At 37.5% G+C, this 20,549-nt stretch overlaps 1 protein-coding gene across 4 annotated transcripts in view; it reads right to left on the minus strand.

Moving 5' to 3' along the window:
• Positions 1–20,549, minus strand: part of ATE1 (arginyltransferase 1) — a 158,396-nt gene that overhangs the window by 83,699 nt on the left and 54,148 nt on the right. For all 4 annotated transcript variants that reach the window (XM_065923456.1, XM_065923454.1, XM_065923455.1 and 1 more), the window contains one exon: positions 4,675–4,856. In XM_065923456.1, the coding sequence (XP_065779528.1) occupies positions 4,675–4,856 (182 nt within the window). The remainder of the gene's footprint in view (positions 1–4,674; positions 4,857–20,549) is intronic.

Below are 20,549 nucleotides of genomic sequence, written 5' to 3' on the forward strand. Positions count from 1 at the left end.
CATAAACCATTCAATATCACAGTAATCCAAGCCTAGGCCCCTACCAGTAAGGCTGAAGAAGCTGAAGTTGAACAGTTCTATGAGAAAAGGAAAGATATATCCATTTGAATGCAGAGTTCCAAAGAACAGCTAGGAGAGATAAGAAAGCCTTCCTCAGTGATGAGTACAAAGAAATAGAAGAAAACAATAGAATGAGAAAGACTAGAGATCTCTTCAAGAAAATCAGAGATACCAAGGGCATTTTCATGCAAAGATGGGCACAATAAAGGACAGAAATGGTATAGACCTAATAGAAGAAGAAGATACTAAGAAAAGATGGCAAGAATACACAAAAGAACTATGCAAGAAAGATCTTCACAACCCAGATAACCACAATTGTGTGATCACTCACCTGGAACCAGACATCCTGGAATGAGAAGTCAAGTGGGCCTCAGGAAGCATCACTATAAACAAAGCTAGTGGAGGTGATGGAATTCCAGTTGGGCTATTTCAAATCCTAAAAGCTGTGAAAGGGCTGCACTCAATATGCCAGCAAATTTAGAAAACTCAGCAGTGGCCACAGGACTGGAAAAGGTCAGTTTTCATTCCAATCCCAAAGAAAGGCAATGCCAAAGAATGCTCAAACTACCACACAATTGCACTCATCTCACATGCTAGTAAAGTAATGCTCAAAATTCTCCAAGCCAGGCTTCAGCAATACGTGAACCATGAACTTCCAGGTGTTAATGCTGGATTTAGAAAAGGCAGAGGAACCAGAGACAAACTGCCAACATCCGCTGGATCATCAAAAAAAGCAAGCGAGTTTCAGAAAAACATCTATTTCTGCTTTATTGACTATGCCAAAGCCTTTGATTGTGTAGATCACAACAAACTGTGAAAAATTCTGAAAGAGATGGGAAAACCAGACCACCTGACCTGCCTCCTGAGAAATCTGTATGCAGGTCAAGAAGCAACAGTTAGAACTGGACATGGAACAACAGACTGGTTCCAAATCGGGAAAGGAGTGCGTCAAGGTTGTATATTGTCACCTGGCTTATTTAACTTATATGCAAAGTACATCAAGAGAAATGCTGGACTGGATGAAGCACAAGCTGGAATCAAGACTGGTGGGAGAAATATCAATAACCTCAGATATGCAGATGGCACCACCCTTATGGCAGAAAGCGAAGAAGAACTAAAGAGCCTCTTGATGAAAGTGAAGGAGGAGAGTGAAAACATTGGCTAAAAACTCAACATTCAGAAAACTTAAAATCATGGCATCTGGTCCCACCATTTCAAGGCAAATAGATGGGGAAACAGTGACAGACTTTATTTTGGGGGGCTCAAAATCACTGCAGATGGTGATTGCAGCCATGAAATTAAATTGCTTACTCCTTGGAAGAAAAGCTATAAGCTATGACCAACCCAGACAGCATATTAATAAGAATAGACCTTTGCCAACAAAGATCCGCCTAGTCAAAACTATGGTTTTTCCAGTAGTCATGCATGGATGTGAGAGTTGGACTATAAAGAAAGCTGAGCACCGAAGAATTGATGCTTTTGAACTGTGGTGTTGGAGAAGACTCTTGAGAGTTCTCTGGACAGCAAGGAGATCCAACCATCCTAAAGGAAATCAGTCCTGAATATTCATTGGAAGGACTGATGCTGAAGCTGAAACTCCAATACTTTGGCTACCTGATGTGAAGAAATGACTCATTTGAAAAGACCCTGATGCTGGCAAAGATTGAGGGTAGGAAGAGAAGGGGACAAGAGAGGATGAGATGGTTGGATGGCATCATCGATTCAATGGACATGAGTATGAGTAAACTCCAGAAGCTGGTGATGGACAGGGAAGCCTGGCATGTTGCAGTCCATGGGGTCACAGAGTCGGACACGACTGTGCAGCTGAAGTGAACTGAACCTCCTTACTGTCACCTGTAAGCCGTTCTCCGTCTGCCCCTCAACACCACTGCCTGGCTGCCCTCCTTACACAGCACTATCTAGATCCTATCCTGTGTCCCAGCCCTTAAGGCCTGCCTTCTCTTCATTCCAACCGCCTCAAGACACTTGGACTTGCTACCTTTGACCTGGACTTCTATCCTCGGATTTTCACATAGCTGGCTCCTTTTTATTCTTTCTTGGCTAGAGAGGGCTTTCCTGACCACCCTATATAAAACGGGCCTCGTGCCCACTACCACAGTTTTATTTTTGTTATAGGACAAAGGCAAAGTGAAAGTGAAGTCAGTCAGTCGTGTCCGACTCTTTGTGGCCCCATGGGCTGTTGCCTACCAGGCTCCTCTGTCCATGGGATTTTCCAGGCAAGAGTACTGGAGTAGGTTGCCATTCCCTTCTCCAGGGGATTTTCCCAACTCAGGGATCAAAGCCTGGTCTCCCGAATTGGAGGCATACGCTTTACCATCTGAGCTACCAGGGAAGCCAAACATGAACTCCTTCGAGCTGGATAGACAAAGGAGTCTCTAAAATTCTGCTGTCAGTTTTTTAATTTACTGTCTGCTTTAACAAAGCTGGAAGTGTCTGATTCACATCTACGCACTTCCAGGACATAGACTGTGCTCAAACATCTGCTAAGCAAATTAATTACACTTCTAAAATTCATCTTGCCAAAAACGAAAAAGTAAATAAATTCCATGCTCATGAACTCCAATTCAAAAGTTTTTAAAATCTGCAGACCAGTTTACATACAAATCTATACTTGATTACAAATTAAAGTATAGAAACTCTATACTGACTGTATGATTGCTTAAGAAACTGAAGAAATGGAGGAAAAATTTAACAGGTTTCACTGAAACACATTGAAATCAATAACAGAATTGGTAACTTGTAACCTACTCTCCCCAGCTTCACTTCATAATGTCAATCTGCTGGCTGCCTCTCCTCTTCTATAAACTCAGCAGCTGAGATTCTCCAGAGTACTGCAAGGCTGTGATGCAGTGGCAATCTCCTCACCCTCCACTGGCCCCAACTTTCATGCTCCGCAGGCTCCTCTGCTACTTCCTCAAACCTCTATAGCTCCAGAGTTCTCAAGACCTCGATCAAGCAGCAAATAGACTGCTGGAAACAATTTTTTCTGGGAGCTGATTATTTGCTACCTCAAATACAACAGGATTAATATATCTCTTTGTTCATTGAGAAATAAAATATTTCATACAGAGGCTGGGATTTATTCTGTAAGAATAAATATTCTTAATATTGATCTGAGAAGTCCAGACAAATCCACAGCTACACACTGTAAAGTTAGAGACACAAAAAATAAAGGAAGAAGAAAATGGCAATAATTTCAAAGTACTGAATAATTCTGGTACAAAGAAAAAGTATTTTTTCTGAAATATGCACTTCCAAAGTTACAAAATAAGAATGCTTTTAAACAATCAGTTCTAATTTCACAGAGTCACAAAGATACCAGAGTCCTGAATAGTTTTTAATTAGTTTTATACAAAATACAATTAAATAAATAAGAAAAATAAAAGATTATTATAGGGGTCTGTTGTAAACACTGTATTTTTTAAATTTGCTATATAACATGGTATTGAGAGACAGGTCAGGTCATGTTGAAAATATCAATATGTGGGCCACCGAAAAACACAGAAAATATCAATTATGGACCGTATTTCTTTTTAAGTCAACTAGTGATTTTTTAGAAAAAAATCAACCTGCTACTTTTCTAATTCAGAGAAAAGCACATATACAATAAATAAAATAATCTCAAAGTATGTTTTACCTTGATGTGAAAATCGTGACCATCAGAAAAAACAATGGGAAAAACAAAGAGAAAAAAGTGATTCAGTGACAACAGGGAGAAAAAAGAGACAAGCTCCCAGACAAACAACAGAAAAATAATTCTCAATCCTCCTCCTTCCTCTACCCCATATACACAAAGACAGGCAGGAATAAAAATAAAAACAAATTATTTTCATGAGACAAGATCCCACTCTTTTTATCATCAGGATAATGCACCTAAAAACATGTGTGCTATGTTGCATACATTTGCAGCAACGGACATAAAAAGGAAACCATCTTTGGATGAGGTCATAGGGTCAGTGGTCAGGGACTCCCTGTTCCTGTTCTATATACTTTATATAATTGTACACTGCTTCCAACAGACTCAGAGGGCTTTAGTTCATTTATGCCAGATTCATATAACCTTTAATTAATTATAAAATATATATATATACACAAAATAGGGATGACAAAAAATATATAAATAATGTAACATTTAAAAATCACTGAGTGGCTCTGACAGGGGAGCTTAATAAATAAATGCATAAACTAAACAGCAAAAGCATCTCAATGACTTCTCAAACACTAGATAAGATGGACACCTCAAAAAGCTAGGGAATTACCATCAGACAAAAGCCAATGCAGGAGCTGTGGGTTTGATCCCTGGGTCAGAAAGATTCCCTAGTGGAGGAAATGGAGAATCTCACGAACAGAGGAGCCTGGTGGGCTATAGTCCATGGGGTCGCAAAAAGTCGGACACTACTGAAGCAACACACGCACACACATTGTGGCACAGTTCTAAAAGTGTTATATCTAAACACGAATATATAAGAGACTACAAGAGCAACAAATTGTGTACTACCTAAGAGAATTTCTAGTCATATAATAAAATATAATCAAATGAAGAAATATTTGAAGTTCTATATGACCCATTACAATTGTCAAAAGCAATCTTACCGGAGTGCAGAGTAGACACCCAAAGACAGAAATGAGTAATCGGGATCGTAGTACAAATATACAGATGATACACAGTATGGAAGAATGTCAATCACTCCCACAGCAATGATCTTCCCATCAAGCCAGTACTGCTGGTGAAAGGAGCCATAACCACAATCTGGTCCATTAGGGGAATTCTCTGTCTGTGAAAAAGCAGACATAGAAACAGCTTGTCACTTTTATCTTTATATTAAAAAATATTAATAATTAACTTTTTCTATTTGTATTTTACTCAGCTGAGTAACTCCTAAAATTTCTTCCTTTTTGCCACTCTCTTCTGACTCTCAGAAGAGTCATATCCTGCAAAACTTTTCAGTTGTAGAAACACTGATGAAACAACACAACAGAGAAAAATCAATTTAATTTTTTTTTCAACTTATTTTTTTCTGTTCCATGCAAAAGCTGGGAAAGAAATGATGAATGAGACAAAGATGGAGAACATAAAAGTGAGTGCGAACAGGAGAACTATCCCCAGCTGCCAGCCAGGCCTGGTCTGTGACCACTCTTGTGTTCATAAGGCATATGAGCTCATAATTTTTTTTAGATACAAGTTCCTACGCAAGCACAAAGAGCTATGACATTTCTCCCTATTAGCCAAAGGATAATGAAAGTATCCCCCTTACCATTATTTTAATGCACCTATAATCCCACAGAAGAAAATCAAACAAATTTTTCCTAAAGAAATCTAGAGACTGCAAAATATAACCATTTTCTATAAATAGTTTATGATATTTCTCATTTTAAAATTCAACATGAATTTAAATGTAACTGTTATTAAATGAAAACCATACAATGAAAATTATGGAGCACCATAAGAAAATGCTTTGTCAGTGACTGAATGGATGTTAGAGATGAACAATTTAAATGAACAAATATATTAATAACAAAACCTGTGTATCATATTCACACACTCCAAGTCACAGAGAATGTATATGGAAAAAGGCTAGAAGAGAATGAAGTAGAATGAAAAAAGCAAGTTTGTAGAATGAAAAAAGACATTACAAGATAGGAAAACTACGTAACTGTATCTCATAAACACAGAAGGAAAAATCCTCACAAAATATTAGCAAATCAAACCCAACAATGTATAAAAAGAATTACACACTATGACAGAGTAGGATTAACCCCAGGTATGCAAGGTTGGTTCAAATATTAAAGAATTTAAAAAAGAAAAGCAATTAATGTAATCCAACCATCACAATAGGCTAAAAGAAAAGTATGATCATATTGATAGAGAAAACACATTTGACAAAATCCAACACCCATTCATGACTAAAAGTTTTCAGCAAACTATGAACAGAGAAACTTCATCAACTTTGTAAAGAAAATATACAAAAAAATCTACAGTTAACATCATACTCAATTGTAAGAAACTGGATCATCTCCCCCTAAAATAGGGAACAGGACAATGATATCCTCCTTCATTACTTCTATTCAATATCATACTGGAAATCCTAGTTAGTGTAATAATATGAGAAAAGGAAATAAAAGATATTCATACACACTGAAAAGGAAAAAAATAAAACTGTTTCACAAATGACATGACATACTATGTAGAGAATTTCAAAGAATCAACAGCAAAAACTGAAACTAATAAGCAATTACAAGAAGATTACAGGACACAAGGTTGATACACAAGGCAACTGCTCTCCTATATACAAGCAATGACTAGAATTTGAAATTAAAAACATAATACCATTTAAAAAAATCACCAAAAATATTTACACACCTAAGTATAAATCTAACACTAAAAAACTATGACAAAAGGAATCAAAAAAGACATAAACAAGTGGAAACTATTACATGTTCATTTGACTGAGATGTCCGTTCTTCCCAAATTAAGTCTCCAGACTGAATGCAATCTCAATCAAAATCCCAGCAACTTATTTTATGAATACTGGCGAATTAATTCTAATGCTTATACGGAAAGGAAAAAGAGTCAGAATACCAACACAAGACTGAAGAACAAAGTTGGAAGACTGATACCACTTGACATCAAGACTTACTACAAAGCCACAATAATCAAGCTTGTGTGATACTGGTGAGCAAACAAATGAAACAACAGAAGAGAATACAAAGTCTACATAAATGTAGTCAACTGCCCCTTGACAAAGAAGCAAAGATATTTCAAGAGAGAAAGAACGGTCTGTACAACAAAAGGTACTGTAGCAACTGGACATCCAGATGCAAAGAACAGCAGTATCTAGTCACATATCTCACACCTTTCAAAAAAAATTAACTCACAATGGATCACAGATTATGTAAAATGCGAAACTTCTAGATGATAATGTAGGTAAAAATCTAGGAGACCCTGGCTATGGCGATGAGTTTTTAGATAAAACACCAAAAAGCACAATCCATGAAGGAAGTAATTGTCAAGCTGGACATCACTAAAATTAAAAACGTTGAGTCTGTGAAATACATTGTTATGAGAATAAAAAGGCAAGCCACTGACTGGAGAAAATCTTGCAAAATATCTCAAAAAGACCTGGTATTCAAAAAAAAAGCACTCTTAAAATTCAACAACGAAAAAACAGCCCAATTAAAAACCAGGCAAAGTATCTAGTGAGACACTTCACCAAAGATGATGTACAGATGCCAAACAAGAATACAAAAAGATGTTCAAAAAATAAAAAGACGCTCAATATCATTTGTTGTTAGGAATCTGAAATCTAAAAAAAAAAAACAGTATTACACAACTATTACAATAACTGAAATCCAGTAACCTGAATATCCAATGCTGGTGAGAATGCAGAGCAACAGGAATTCTCATTCACTGAAGGTGGGGATGCAAAATGGTACAGACATGACATGGACATCCAGATGCCAAAACAAAGCAGTATCTAATCACAGGCCTTACATCTTCCAAAGAAAAAAATTAACTCACAATGGATCATAGACATTGCAAAATGCAAAACTTCTAGATGATAACATGCTTGGCGGCCAAACACACAAAATGGAGAAACGTTAAACAGTTATTGCTAAGTGAACAAAATCAGTGTGAAAATGTGACAGATTATATGATTCTAATTATATTCTATAAAAGGCAAAATGGCTGAGCAAGTAAAAGATCAGTGGTTGCCAAGAAATTGGGGGCATGGGGAAGGATGAACAGATGTAGCCCAGGGGACTTACAGGATGAAATTGTTCTATATAATAGTGTAGTAGCGCAAACATGACATTATGCACTTGTTAAAACTCACAGAATTTTACAACACGAAGAGTGCGCTTTAAAAATGAGCAAATTAAATGGCTGATTCACGTTGCTGTACAGCAGAAACTGTCCATGAGTCCACACTGATATAAATGACTGAATAAACTAATACATGAGGAGGAAGAGACCAATTTCCCACGCAGAACTGTAAAAAGCTTATGCAGATACTCTGCCTAAAGTGAGGGAAGCATAATTCACTACTATTTCAGTGGGGGCTGCACACAGCGACTTCTTTCCCAAAAGCACACTTTGGGCAAGGGGTGGGAGAGTAACTGTTAGAAAGAAGAGACCATCTACCACGGTGCTCGCAACATCAGTGATTTCTAAACCTGCCAATGCTGCAGTCAAATGGTGCTTGCACAGTGAACATATCTTCAACCTTTTAAGTGCTTCTACCAACTATAATAACCCTGGTTTTAGCATTCACTGTCACTTATGGCATCGCTCTTTTAAAAAATCGTAACTTTCTCTAGAAACAGATACAACTTGAAGAGCAGAAGGGGTAAGCAAACAAGTATTATACAAAAGGAAAACAGAAAGGATATTAACCTATTGTATCTGCAACACCTGAGTTAATGCCAATCCTCTAAATCTAATCACCTGTCTTAGAATGTTCCAACTATATAATAAAAAATAAACTCCTACATATCATAGAATTTTATGAAAACCGTCTATTAAACATAAGCCCCGAGGCTCACAGGAATGAACTCTCCGTCTTTAGAAATACTTGTGCAGGAGAGCAACCACTGCAGTGACAGAGACAGAAACAAACTGTCAGTTCATGATGGGGAAGGTGGGGAGCCTGTCAAGTGTAAGAAAACCTCCAAGGCAAAGCTAACTGGATGACTCGGAAACGAGTCTAAATTTTTCCATGAGTTCAGTTTAGTGTGTCATTCCAGGGCTCACTAAGTCAAATGAGTGTGTTCATTCATTCATTTAAAAACGTATTTATTAAGGACATAGTAAGTACGGACTCAATAAGCACATTCTCAATAAATAAATAACCGATATATTGTTAGCCCTAAATATAAATCAGCCCTACATGTTGTACTAGCCTGAAAATATTTTTTTCAAACTGCAATTACCTTCTCAGTTTTCAAACTTCATCATTTCTCTCATTTCCTGGATCTCCCACTGGTTCATTCTCCTATGAGTCCAGTCGTGACCAATTTGTCCTACCACAGGCATTATTCCCACCTCTCAGTTTCACATGTTAGTATCTTCGCTATTTGCAATGCATTTCATATAGATAGGGACTGTTTTATAATTACTTAGCAAAAACCTACCTACTCTAAAATAAATAAATAAATAAAAGAAAAAAGAAAACTACCTACTCCGACCCCCATCACATCTCCTGAGGAAAGCAGAAATCCAGGAGTCAACTAAGCAATAAACTGGTCATAAAACCACAGAATTAATAAACGACACACAAACTGGCCTCCAAGCCCCTAAGTCAATGCTAAACAAGAAAATCAGCTACTTTTAAATGCTTTTAAATAAGCTCACTTCTCAAATATCCTTCATCTATCCAAGTTGGTAAACAAAGTAGCATGAAATACAAAGTACTTCAATGCAGGGTTAAAAAAAATCTTTTTTTCTTAAAATCTGCTTTGCTGTACTCCTTTTCTTTCCATCATGCTTTCTGACAATTAAAACATGAATAATTTCCTTTTCCCCTCATGGGGTCCTCACTGACCTAATTTTAAAAAACAGATTTCAAAAACGGAAGACACTCCAAGTAAAGACAGATACGAAGCTATTTTTCTAAAACTATATCTGAGACCTCAGCACTACTGTTAACAATGATTTACTAGTCTCAACTTGGTAAGTTAATCAATACTTTCAAGCTTTTCAACAAGTACTTGGCAGCTGCGGAAAATGGATTGGAACTGAACCTGAAATACTGATTCCCTCAGCCCTCTTTGCAGCTGGAACAGAGAGCCCCCAGATCACTCACGTCTGACTGGGGAAGTCTGAAAAATAGCAGTGTCCAACACCATATACTGAGCTGATGTAACTAACATACTTGATGTCTGTCTATGCACACATACATGTGCTGAATCAACTACTTTTAAACAGTTTTAAATAAACTCACTTCTTAAATATGCCTCATCTATCCAGGTCAGTAAACAAAGCAGCATGAAAAACAAAATGTTACAATGCATGGTTAAAGAAAATTTTTTTTAAATCTGCTTTGCTGTACTCCTTCTATTATTCCACCTGACATAAAACTGCCATAATAGAATTTCTTTCCCTCAAACACAACCCCTAAATTCAAATTATGTAATATTTTAAAACATGAAAGGAACACAAAGAGTTTGAGGGGCAGAGCAAAGGAGATAATAGCAGAAAGAACAATACTTAGATCTGTGAAACCAGCAGAACTCTTGGACTTGATCTCCAATCTTTCAACAGTATCCTTAAAACCCAGACTCACTGAACTTGATCAAGCCACACGCTTCACCGTGCTGTGACTTGGATACTTGTTGATTACAAGTGTGTTAGTGAGTCAAGTTCAGTTCAGTTCAGCCACTCAGTCATGTCCGACTCTTTGCAACCCCATGGTCTGTAGCACGCCAGGCCTCCCTGTCCATCACCAACTCCCGGAGCTTGCTCAAACTCTTGTCCATTGAGTTGGTGATGCCATCCAACCATCTCCTCCTGTCGTCCCCTTCTCCTCCTGCCCTCAATCTTTCCCAGCATCAGGGTCTTTCAAATGAGTCAGCCAATGGGGAGGGAGGTGGGAGGGGGGATCAGGATGGGAAACACATGTAAATCCATGGCTGATTCATGTCAATGTATGGCAAAAACCACTACAATATTGTAAAGTAATTAGCCTCCAACTAATAAAAATAAATGGAAAAAAAAAAAGAGTCAGCCCATCACATCAGGTGGCCAAAGTACTGGAGTTTCAGCTTCAACATCAGTACTTTCAATGAACACCCAGGACTGATCTCCTTTAGGATAGACTGCTTGGATCTCACAGTTCAAGGGACTCTCAAGAGTGTTGGAGAAGACACTCTTTTGACACAGGTCAAAAGCATCAATTCTTCAGCGCTCAGCTTTCTTTATAGTCCAACTCTCACATCTATACATGACTACTGGAAAAACCATAGCCTTGACTAGACGGACCTTTGTTGGCAAAGTAATATCTCTGCTTTTAAACATGCTGTCTAGGTTGGTCATAACTTTCCTTCCAAGGAATAAGCATCCTTTAATTTCATGGCTGCAATCACCATCTGCAGTGATTTTGGAGCCCATAAAAATAAACTCAGTCACTGTTTCCCCATCTATTTCCCATGAAGTGATGGGACCAGATGCCATGATCTTAATTTTCTGAATGTTGAGCTTTAAGCCAACTTTTTCACTCTCCTCTTTCACTTTTATCAAGAGGCTCTTTAGTTCTTCTTCACTTTCTGCCATAAGGGTGGTGTCATCTGCATATCTGAGGTGACTGATATTTCTCCCGGCAATCTTGATTCCAGCTTGTGCTTCTTCCATCCCAGCGTTTCTCATGCTGTACTCTGCATATAAGTTAAATAAGCATGGTGACAGTATACAGCCTTGATGTACTCCTTTTCCTATTTGGAACCAGTCTGTTGTTCCATGTCCAGCTCTAACTGTTGCTTCCTGACCTGCATACAGGCTTCTCAAGAGGCAGGATAAGTGATCTGGTATTCCCACCTCTTTCAGAATTTTCCACAGTTTATTGTGATCCACACAGTCAAAGGTTTTTGCATAGTCAATAAAGTAGAAATAGGTGTTTTTCTGGAACTCTCTTGCTTTTTCAATGATCCAGCGGATGTTGGCAATTTGATCCCCGGTTCCTCTGCCTTTTCTAAAACCAGTTTGAACATCTAGAAGTTCACAGTTCATGTATTGCTGAAGACTGGCTTGGAGAATTTTGAGCATTACTTTACTAGTGTGTGAGATGTGTGCAATTGTGTGCTCTTGACCTTGGACATGGGGTATCTCCTCTCGGCCGCTGTGTTAATGAGTAGCAACTAGAAATCATCTTTATCTTTATTGTACATTTAAACCATGAGCTAACATAGATTTGTCACCTTCACCTTCACTAGGTTACAAAGAGCCAAATCATTCTGTCCCCTCCATTAACTCCCCAAGGGGTTCAGTCCCCCAGTATTAGAGAGGCCTCCCATGTCACTGACTGGTCTCTACTGAGTGTTTTGAGAATTCTACTTCAATTCTTGGGATCGTTGCATTTCTTTAACCCCTTACTTAGTTAAGGCCTTTTAATGGTTAATACTCTTAAAAACACAGCAGATGACATAATGGCAGATCGTGCAGGAAAACACACTATTTGAGAAAGGGAAAGTAACAGCAGTGCTGAGTCAGTGAAATAGCATCATGAAGTCAGCAACGCTCAAACTTCTAGGCCTCAAGACCCTTTTACACTGACAAAACTGAGGACCCCAGAGAACTTCTACTTATTGAACTGTGTCTGTATACGCTTACTGTATTAGATATAAGGACCAAAATATGTTCCAAAAATATGTTCCTGCTAATTCACTTAAAACAATAAATCCAATAAATGTTAATTAAACATATTTTAAGAATTACTGTATTTTCCAAAACCAAAAAAAATCTAGTTAAAAGAACGGCACTGTTTAACATTTCTGCAAATCTTTTGCAGGTGTGTGTGCTTGCTCATGTCCAACTCTTTGCAACCCCATGGACTGTAGCCCACCAGCTCCTCTGTTCATGGGACTCCAAGAATACTGGAGTGGGTTGCCATTTCCTCCTCCAGGGGATCTTCCTGACCCAGGGATCAAACTCACATCTCCTGCATTGGCAGGCAGATTGTTCACCACTGAGCCACCAGGGAAGACCCCATTCATACTTTTCAATGTAGATGGAGAAGGAGTCTATAAACTGTAAACTGCAAACAGAAAGGAAGCAGGCCATAGTGACTTGAGTCCAGGATTCATAATCAAGATACCTCAGTTTGAGCCCTAACTCCACTCACTGTACAATTTCTATTTTATCTTAGCAAGACAATAACTTCTTTTAAAAGTATCCATTTCTGCATTTTAAAACAGGAATACAACTGCGCACCTTCAGGTATCTGTGAGAAATAAATGACGAGGCACAAACACTGCAGACTGAGCAAATTCGAGTACGTTTTTGTCTCAGCTTTAAGGGTCTGAAGGACACACCCTAAAAGACTGTGTCTAAGAAAGTACATCAGTAGCTCATTGAACAGCAAACTTATACAAGCTAACAGAACCTACCTTCAATTTCCTTACAAATAGCTCAGTAATGTGATTAGCAATATGCAATAGTTTATCTTTCTCATGCCCGCAGTTTATCACAGTTTCAGAGAAGAATAAGTAAAGTTATTTTTAGCAGTTTCTCAATTTCAAGAATTTAGCTGATAACAGGAAAAATACAACAATAAAGCTCACTGCTAGCTATACAAAAGAAAAAACACGACTTAAATGTTGGGGAGGATGGTATGGCTTCGGTGATTAATGAGCTATGCAGTACAATACCAAAGGTGCTCTGTAGAAACGACATCAATATTAATGGGCAAATTCAGGCTTCCAGCTAAATGGTTCCCAAAATGCATGTATATTTACGCTGATAAAGTACACCTGTCTCCTAACCCACCTGCTTCCATGTGCCTCAGTTATGTTTGAAACAGACACTGTTATGACTTAAAGAAACAGGCAAATGAGAAGTCATACTCCATATGCACTAGAAGCAGCACTGGGGGGAGTGACTCGGGTTCAAAGACTGGAAGAGTGGAAGTCTTCAGGGGCTACGCAAGGGCAGGACCTGTGTTCTCCCTGCTAAAGCATCCAAAAGCAACTCTGCAATCACCTGTTCACATACAAATCTGCGACTTGCCGACTGACATCCTGAGTTTGTTAAACAACAGTTTACTGAGGCTTCCTAAGGTAAGCATTTTAAGCACTTGATGAAAAGTGCACTGCTTGAAAATAACTTATTCCTACAACTGTTCTGTTTTTTGTTAACAGTTCAGGAAACACTACAAATAAACTTCTGATTCATTTTAAGAACAGAAATTCAGGAAGATATTCAGATGGCCATAAAGCACATGAAAAGACGCTCAATATCTTTAATTATTAGAGATACACAAATCAAAACTACAATAAGGTATCACCTCACACGGGTCAGAATGACCATCATCTAAAATATCCACCAAAAAAAAGAAAAATCTACAAGCAATAAATGCTGGAGAGGATGTGAAGATAAGGTAACCCTCCTACACTGCTGGCAGGAATGAAAACTGGTAGCCCTTTACAGATGACAGTACAGACGCTCCTTAAGAAAGCTAAAAACAGAGCTCCCATACGAGCCTGCGGTCCCACTTCTGGGTATATGCTTAGAGAAAACCAATAATTTAAAGAGACATGTGCGCCCCAAAGTTCACTGTTGCACTATTTACAACAGCCAGGACATGGAAGCAACTTTAATGTCCATCAACAGAGGAATGGAGTAAAAAAAAAAAAATGTGGTACATATACACAATAGAATATTACTCAGCCATTATAAAAGAATGAAATAATTTCATGTGCAGTAACCTGGATGGATCTAGAGATTGTCATACTAAGTGAATTAAGTCAGAGAAAGACAAGCATCATGATATCACTTACACGTGGAATATTTTTTTAAAAATGTTTCAAATGAACTTATTTACAGAACAGAAATAGAGTCACAGATGTAGAAAAACTTATGGTTACCTGGGAGACGGATAAACTGAGAGAGTGAGATATTTCAATAGAATTAACTAAAAAAAAAAAAGAAGAAGAAACTTAAAGGTGTGCTAAACCAGTATGACATCAAAATTTACACAATTTCTTAAAAAGACCCAAAACTTTATGACAAAACCCACTGAAATGTTGTAAAGTGATTGGCCTCCAACTAATAAAATAATATTAAAAAAAAAAAAAAAAAAAGACCCAAAACTGAAATTTAAAAATTGGAAATAATATAGTCTATAAATAAGAAACCAAAAATAATAAATTTAACTTGGAAAATGCAAACAGCAGTACTCACGGTTACTACATCACACAGCCTTGCATAAGCAATTTCAAATTGAATGCAACCAATTCCTAGTTTCTGGAGACAATCAGTACACTATAGATGGCTACCAAAACTAACACACTTCCCACTTCATAGCTGTACTGTAAGTAGATATAATGACAATCTACCTGGAAAAAAGACTCCAATCTTATTTCCAGTTAATGTCCAAACTATTTGAAATTAAGATATTTTAAGGGACAGTTCTGAGAAAATACGTGGTGGCTGGACGTGCAGTTCCCACCAAGGAACATTCCATTAGAACAGATCTGCTTTCAAAGAGTTTTTGTTCCCTGGGCAAAATCCCCCCTGCTGAAAAGGCAACTATAGGCTTGAACTAGTTGGGAATATTATCAATAATTACCATATTCCTTGTAATCTCCACCAGCAAAAAAAAATGGTTTGCATTCTGAAGTTACCTTATCTTTTTCTTAGCTGATTCTGACAGTTGACACAAATCAAAACTACTCTGATTTGATATTACATTAGACATCAAAGTTTAACATTCATGTGTGTGTGCTCAGTCATATCCAACTCTTTGCAACCCCATGGACTGTAGCTCACCAGGCTCTCTGTCCATGGGATTCCAGCCAAGAATACTGGAGTGGGTTGTCACTGCCCCATTTCCTTCTCCAGGTGGTCTTCCTGACACAGGGATCGAACCCACATGTCCTGCTTGGCAGGTAGGTTCTTTACAACAGGGCCACCAGGGAAGCCATTAATGTTTTATAGCTCATTTTATATTCTAGGAGCCAGATGTATTGATATTAACCTTTAAAGAATGAAATTCTCTTACATGCTTAACAAATAATGCTAACTCTACACAACTTAGCAACTGAAGAACAACTCTGTAACAGGGCTGCACCGAAAATTTTAGTCTATGCAAGCTTATTCTAAGCTGATTATTTCCAATTATCACCTATATTTCAATCCAAAGACAACCAAGTTTAAATGATCCTTAAAAAAGAAAAAGAATAGTTCATGTAAAAGTAACATTATTTGTTATTCTACTTTAAGAAACATTTTCTCTATTTACAAAGGAAATATATAAAAGTAAATTTTACTACTATAAATGACATCATTTTTACAGCCTGCAGATTAGAAATAATTCATTCAGTCTTCCTAGTCACACAATTCTCTTAGGATACAGTACACTACTTTATGATAGGTGAGCATCTAAAGGCCTCAATTTCACCAGAATCCCTGAGTCAGTGAAGATTATCCAGTCTTTACAGAGGAATATACTCTTTATATCATCTACCTCAATTTCTGGTGGTAATATCAATAAAAAATACTCAGTAGCATCTAACCTAAAAATTTTATTCAGCACATATTAAATAAGACCCTGATATTTATAGCGTAACAACTTCTATTCACTTCTAAACTGGGCAGAATGAGCCAGATTAAAATAAAACCATAAAATAAACTAATTATAGTAATTCATATAAAGAACTATTATGCAGTAATTTTAAAATGTTTACCAAGATTTTTAAAAACATTATAAACATTTCTCCAATTTAAGTAAAAAAAAAAAAAAAAGTAAAATGAGATATGATTCCAAGCATATGAAAAATTTCTGTAGGACACACACAAAAACTTGTAAAGATGGGGAAAAAATCTGATATTGTCAGTTAGAGAGTCTATAAATGATTTTTTTCTTATTCTTTTATCATCCATGTTTTAAGGTCTTATTTTTAATAACATATATTAATATAGGGTCAAAAAAGTTTTAATAATCCAAGGTTGAAGAACTACTAAATTCAGTTCACCTCAGTTCAGTCGCTCAGTCGTGTCCCACTCTTTGCGACCCCATGAATCGCAGCACGCCAGGCCTCCCTGTCCATCACCAACTCCCAGAGTTTACCCAAACTCATGTCCATAGAGTCGGTGATGCCATACAGTCATCTCATTCTCTGTTGTCCCCTTCTCCTCCTGCCCCCAATCCCCTCCAGCATCAGGGTCTTTTCAAATAAGTCAACTCTTCCCATGAGGTAGCCAAAGTATTAGAGTTTCAGCTTCAGTATCAGTCCTTCCAATGAACACCCAGGACTGATCTCCTTTAGGATGGACTGCTTGGATATTCCTGCAGTCCAAGGGACTCTCAAGAGTCTTCTCCAATACCCCAGTTCAAAAGCATCAATTCTTCGGCGCTCAGCTTTCTTCACAGTCCAACTCTCACATCCATACATGACTACTGGAAAAGCCATAGCCTTGACTAGACGGACCTTTGTTGGCAAAGTAATGTCTCTGCTTTTTAATATGCTATCCAGGCTGGTCATAACTTTCCTTCCAAGGAGTAAGAGTCTTAATTTCATGGCTGCAATCACTATCTGCAGTGATTTTGGAACCCAAAAAAATAAAGCCTGACAATGTTTCCACTGTTTAAACCATCTATTTGCCATGAAGTGATAGGACCAGATGCCATGATCTTAATTTTCTGAATGTTGAGCTTTAAGCCAACTTTTTCACTCTCCTCTTTCACTTTCATCAAGAGGCTCTTTAGTTCCTCTTCACTTTCTGCCATAAGGGTGGTGTCATCTGCATATCTGAGGTTACTGATATTTCTCCCGGCAATCTTGATTCCAGCCTGCGCTTCTTCCAGCCCAGCGTTTCTCATGATGTACTCTGCATATAAGTTAAATAAGCATGGTGACAGTATACAGCCTTGACGTACTCCTTTTCCTATTTGGAACCAGTCTGTTGTTCCATGTCCAGCTCTAACTGTTGCTTCCTGACCTGCATACAGGTTTCTCAAGAGGCAGGTCAGGTGGTCTGGTATTTCCATCTCTTTCAGAATTTTCCACAGTTTATTGAGTTATTTCAAATCCTGAAAGATGATGCTGTGAAAGGGCTGCACTCAATATGCCAGCAAATTTGGAAAACTCAGCAGTGGCCACAAGACTGGAAAAGGTCAGCTTTCATTCCAATCCCAAACAAACGCAATGCCAAAGAATGCTCAAACTATCGCACAATTTGCACTCATCTCACACACTAGTAAAGTAATGCTCAAAATTCTCCAAGCCAGTCTTCAGCAATACGTGAACTGTGAGCTTCCAGATGTTTAAGCTGGTTTTAGAAAAGGCAGAGGAACCAGAGATCAAATTGCCAACATCTGCTGGATCATCGAAAAAGCAAGAGAGTTCCAGAAAAACATCTATTTCTGCTTTATTGACTATGCCAAAGCCTTTGACTATGTGGATCACAATAAACTGTGGAAGAATTACTAGTAAGTATTAAATAGGTGGTTAATAGGGGGTTATTGAGATTACCACCAGAAATTGAGGTAGATGATATAAAGGTGAAATTTGACAAAGGTCAAAGAAATTACTGGGTGTTCTTTCAGTGCAGTTCTAGGCTTGATTGTCTATTAATTAAATTATTTTTCAATTTGGTTGGAGTAGAGATTAACTTATAGACTTTCGTCTAGTGGAACAAATAACCCAAAAGTTTACCATTTAATGCCCTGTAAGACAGTAACCAGTTGTATTTATCTAACTCAGCAATCTCATCTCACTCTTTTATTAAATTGTTTGCAGATATGTATCAGATATATATACATATATAAATATATATATATATATATATATATTTCAGTATTTTCACAAATACTCCTGGCATCAGTTCTAATGTCTTAAATGGCTCCTGCATTAATTAATGAGTCAAATAAAATTTGATATGTGTTCATGCTCTATTTGCATGAAGATCATGAGTTCAGTATTTGGAAAATTATAGTTTAACAGTTTTGGAGGCCATCCACCAAGAAGCTCAAGTGAATTAATTCACTCGATGGAACTAAGTAAATCTGTAAATGCCCTCACGGTACGTTACACCTAACATGCCTTCTCTTGCCTTTTCTTGACTCTCAAAGAGATTCCTGTGCAGCAAAAGAGTGTGATCTAACTTTACTCTATTTCTCTTTTACTCTCTACTAAGCCTGTGCTTTTGTCTTATGACTAGTAAGTTATCCCCATTACTGGCACCAATGGCTGACTTTGGTTCAGCCATTTGGTTCAGTCCCTACTGGACGGATAATGATCTATTCTCTGTTGGATGAAAGAAGATAGAGAATCTGGTTTGTTAAGTTTTCATCTATTTGTGAGTTCAATCAGTTAAACAGAACAACTCTTTGAGTACTCAACCAATGAGTTTCTATATTTATTTTTAACCTGAAGCTGAAGTTGCAGAACTGAAGCTAAAAGTTCTCTATATGTTTTGAATCTATAAATCAGAAAAGCTGTTTCTTCTTGTTGTACATGGAATATTTTCCTTTATCCAGAGAGCATTAATAAACCATACAGTTACATCTCTTTTAATTAGAGAAGTTTTGTAAATTTGACTGGATTATTTTACTTGGCATAATGTTCTCAAGGTCTGTCCACATTGCAGCATGCTTCAGAATTTCCTCCCTATATAGGGGTAAATAATATTTTACTCCTGTGTACTTATCATATTTTGTTTATACATTCATCTGTCCATAGACACATGGGCTGCTTATACTTTTTGGCTGCTATGAATAATGCTTCTATAAACATTGACATACAATAACTGTTTGACTCCCTACGTTCAGTTCTTTTGTGTATATGCCCAGAAGACGACTAGCTAGATGACACAGTAATTCCATTTTTAGTTCTTTGAGGAATCGCCATGCTGTTTGCCATAGAGGCTGCACCATTTTACACGCCCACCAGCAATGCACAAGGGTTCCAATTTCTCCATATCCATGCCAATATTTATTATTGTCTGGTTTTTTGATAACAGCCATCCTAATGGGCGTGAAGGTGATATGTCTTTGTGGTTTTAACTTGCTTTTCCCTACTGACTGTTAATGCTGAATAACCAATATTATTTTAATGTTTTGTGCTGGCTTAATTTCTAAGATACTTATATAATTTAAAATTGTGGATTAATGTAAACCAACAAATTTAATGAATAACCTTTGGATGACTCAGTAGTTTCTAAGAAAGAACAAACACTAAATCAATGAGCATAATTTTAAGTTTATATCCTTTTATTTTATAGGTCCATCTAGTCAAAGCTATGGTTTTTCCAATAGTCGTGTAAGAATGTAAGAGTTGAACCATAAAGAAGGCTGAGCGTCAAAGAATTGATGCTTTTGAACTATGGTGTTGGAGACAACTCTTAAGAGTCCCTTGGACTACAAGGAAATCAAACCAGTCAATCCTAAAGGAAATCAATCCTGAATATTCACTAGAAGAACTGATGCTGAAGATGAAGCTCCAATACTTCGGTCACCTGATGCCACGAGCCAACTCATTAGAAAAAACCCTGATGCTGGGAAAGATTGAAGGCAAGAGGAGAAGGCGATGACAGAAGATGAGATGGTTGGATGGCATCACCGACTCAATGGACATGAGTTTGAGCAAGCTCCAGGATGGTGAAGGACAGGGAAGCCTGGCGTGCTGCAGTCCATGGGGTCCCAAAGAGTCGGATAGGACTGAGTGACTGAACAGCAACAATTGCTATAGAATGGTCCTATCTTTGGGTCATGTCAATAAACATCTTCATCTTTGCCACAAAAGAGATGTGTAAGAAA

This window comes from Muntiacus reevesi, chromosome 2 (assembly GCF_963930625.1).
Source record: "Muntiacus reevesi chromosome 2, mMunRee1.1, whole genome shotgun sequence".
Lineage (NCBI taxonomy): Eukaryota > Metazoa > Chordata > Mammalia > Artiodactyla > Cervidae > Muntiacus > Muntiacus reevesi.